At 37.2% G+C, this 2,948-nt stretch overlaps 1 protein-coding gene across 3 annotated transcripts in view; it reads right to left on the bottom strand.

Moving 5' to 3' along the window:
- The window catches only part of LOC117125251, a 7,844-nt gene extending 4,953 nt beyond the window's left edge, over positions 1 to 2,891 (bottom strand). Inside the window, exons 1-2 of one of the 3 annotated variants that reach the window (XR_004448074.1) lie at positions 2,415 to 2,891; positions 1,509 to 1,708 (exon numbers count right to left, since the gene is read on the bottom strand). Coding sequence is in view for 1 of the 3 variants with exons in the window: in XM_033271710.1 (XP_033127601.1) it covers positions 1,509 to 1,763 (255 nt within the window). In the remaining 2 variants the exon portion in view is untranslated. The other 2 variants (XR_004448075.1, XM_033271710.1) reach the window with 2 other exon arrangements.
- Positions 2,892 to 2,948: the final 57 nt, after the last annotated feature.

The raw sequence follows: 2,948 nt of genomic DNA, 5'->3' as shown, positions 1-2,948 counted from the left end.
CCTCTGACCCAAAGGCGTCGATCCGTGGCTGAAAGTGGGGGGGGGGGGCGAGATGAAAAGCCTTGGGCCGTAGGCCTAAGCAATGGTTGGGGACCAGGAGGCGAAGCCCCGGAAGCTCTGGCGCATAGGCCTATAGCCTATTAATTGATTTTAAGCAATGCAATTAACATTTATTTCCATACGAAATTTTCAAAATATCCAGTGGCGGATCCAGTAATTTGAAATAGAGCTGGGCCCAGAGAGGGACTTTTACAGATGGAGAGTGTAGCTGGACTACCACCTCAGCCCCACTATGGTTGGGGCTAAGGTAAGAAAATTTATGATTATGACACCTCTAGATTGCCGGAAATGGCACTCTCAGACCTAAATTCTAATTCTGATTTTCCGTTGTCTTTTTTTTTCCATTTTTAAACAATAATTTTGAAAAAATTAGGGCCGGCTCGGCCCCACTTGAATCTGCCACTGATTATTATGGCGTCATTGCGAGACTGCGTCAACGTAACACTGGAGTTTGTAAACTTTTGGTAGGCTTATAACTTAATCGAAATAGGTGTAGGCTTATCACTTAATCGAAATAGGTAGACATCATATCCGTGAAATTAGAAAAAAACAGTAATCCTATGTATGTAGATAATATTAAACACTAGTATATACGTACGGGTCATAATATACAAAAAGAATAAATCGTTTATATTAGAAATTGTGCACTTTTGAGTTTGTAAAAATATTGGCCTAATCCTTATTAGGCCAATATTAAATATATGGTAGACACCATTAAAATTAATAAGTGATGCCTAGTTGTTGTTGTCAAGAGCAAGTGGATTTGAATAATTATTCATTCATTAAACAACATGTATTTCCGTAAATGTTAAACAATATTTATAGTAATACATGCTACGAATTTCAACAACGTTCAGTACATTGTTTTCACAATAAATTTAGCCTCTGATAGTCGTTGCACCCATAAAATCGATCTAGTGGGTTTCTGAGATGGTTACAAAATGTTTAAACAATTGCGTTTTTGGTTTCTTAGCTACGTTTTTTGTCCGCTGATCGGTTAAAAAACGTATTTCATTTTTATTTTTTTAACTACTGTAAAATGTTTAGCCCATAAATATGATGTGTGTGAAGAAAACATTAAACAATATTTTAGTTTGGACCTTCAAAAAGCAGTTAAAAAGAAATGGCAATGAAATTTTAGGGGGGGGGGGGCTAAAGCCTGTTAAGCCCCCTCTAAATCCGCCCCTGATTGGCCTTGGTAATTTCGCATTTCAGTTTTTTGTCTGAGTTTAGGCCTATGCCTACATAGTTGGTTTGCCGATTTTACTTAGGTTAACATTTAGCTCCTCGTGAAATAGTTTGAAATCAGGCTTATAGTCCATTTGTTGTTGAATGATGTGAACATGTATCTGCTATGAAGCGCCTATTTACGGCAGCTAGGCAGTCACGGACCACGCCCATACGCAATTCAGCACAATGACGCTGCAAGTTATGGGTTATTCTCCTACCTTTATTTGGGTACCGGAATCAGATATAGCCCTGTTATGCTGTTTCGGCGACCGGTATTCAGGACCTATGGGTCGGGTTGTATACCGGTACGTCGGGACCACTTTGGGTCGGTAGCCCTGCGGACTGCCGAATGAAAGCGCACAGCCATTGCACGCCTGGAGTGCACTCAAGCTCTCCACCCCTCCGACAGCAGCCAAATCTAGAACCAAGTGTGATATTAATACTGAAGAAATGAAAATGGCTAAAACTTCCATGACATACCCCAACAGTTAGGGAAGCCCTCTCTATTCGGAACATAGGACCCCACCCCCTTAGGACCACATGTACTAGATGGCCATTCACGCCTGAGCTCCCACCACCACTGACATAACCCCTGTTCTTCGTTCCTGTCCTGACAAGGCACTTTATAATAAGCCTAAACCAAATATATTGTATTCTAGTTCCTCATTATTTCAAGTCTGTACAAATAGATGCCTAAGATATTTTCTTAGAAACTTTATGATACATTTAAACGCAAATTGTACATGACTCAACAAAATAACATTGTACTACATTCATTTAAGATTTATGTAATAGACCATTACTTCCTCGACTCACTGTGCTGATCAGGGATTATAATGGATTATAGCTCCATACAGTCTCTCTTCTGGGAACTTTACGGGAGCATAATATGCTATAAAAGTTCAGTAGGCCTGAGCAGCACTAAACAATGTATTATAAAGCGCAATTCATGATATAATTTTTATGTAACAAATACTACCGTTGATTTGCTCAATGGGTGTGCTATGACATCATACCATTACATAGGCAAAATTACAAAAAGCTGTCAAGGAAAAGTTTATTGTGCAAACAGAGCTTTAAATTATATCGTCTTAGTAATGATCAACAAAGTCATATAGATTCACCTTTGCGATGGCTGATAGTGGAGTTTCACCCTCAAAGTTCTCTTTAAGCACCTACGGGAACCAGAGAAGCCACAGTGTTAGCACATTTACAAATGAAAAAAAAAATTACTTCGCTTGATTCACTTGATTAAATAGCAAGTAACATAATATTATTAACATCATCATTATAATTGTCATCATCATCACCATCATCATTATCATCATCATCATCATCATCATCACTATCATCATTATCTTTATCGTCATGTAATGTATGCAATGATTTTTCTCATTGTTGATCGTAGTTTCGATGTTTGTGTTGACACTCTATATATACATTTACTTTTATGTTTGTATCATTAGTAGGATAATTATCATAAAATGAATAAAGAAACCTGTTTGAATTTAACTGAATGACTATGATCATTATCATAATTAGGCCTATTACTATCATATATGATTATTACTATCATCAATATCAATTTATATAGACCTATTGTACACACACACACACACACATATACATATATATATATATATGTGTGTATATATATA

This window comes from Anneissia japonica, unplaced genomic scaffold, assembly GCF_011630105.1.
Source record: "Anneissia japonica isolate Jap-2015-1 unplaced genomic scaffold, ASM1163010v1 scaffold3711_len311769_cov181, whole genome shotgun sequence".
NCBI lineage: Eukaryota > Metazoa > Echinodermata > Crinoidea > Comatulida > Comatulidae > Anneissia > Anneissia japonica.
The sequence above is the reverse complement of the archived record's forward strand: the minus strand, read 5'-3'. Positions and strand labels throughout refer to the sequence as shown.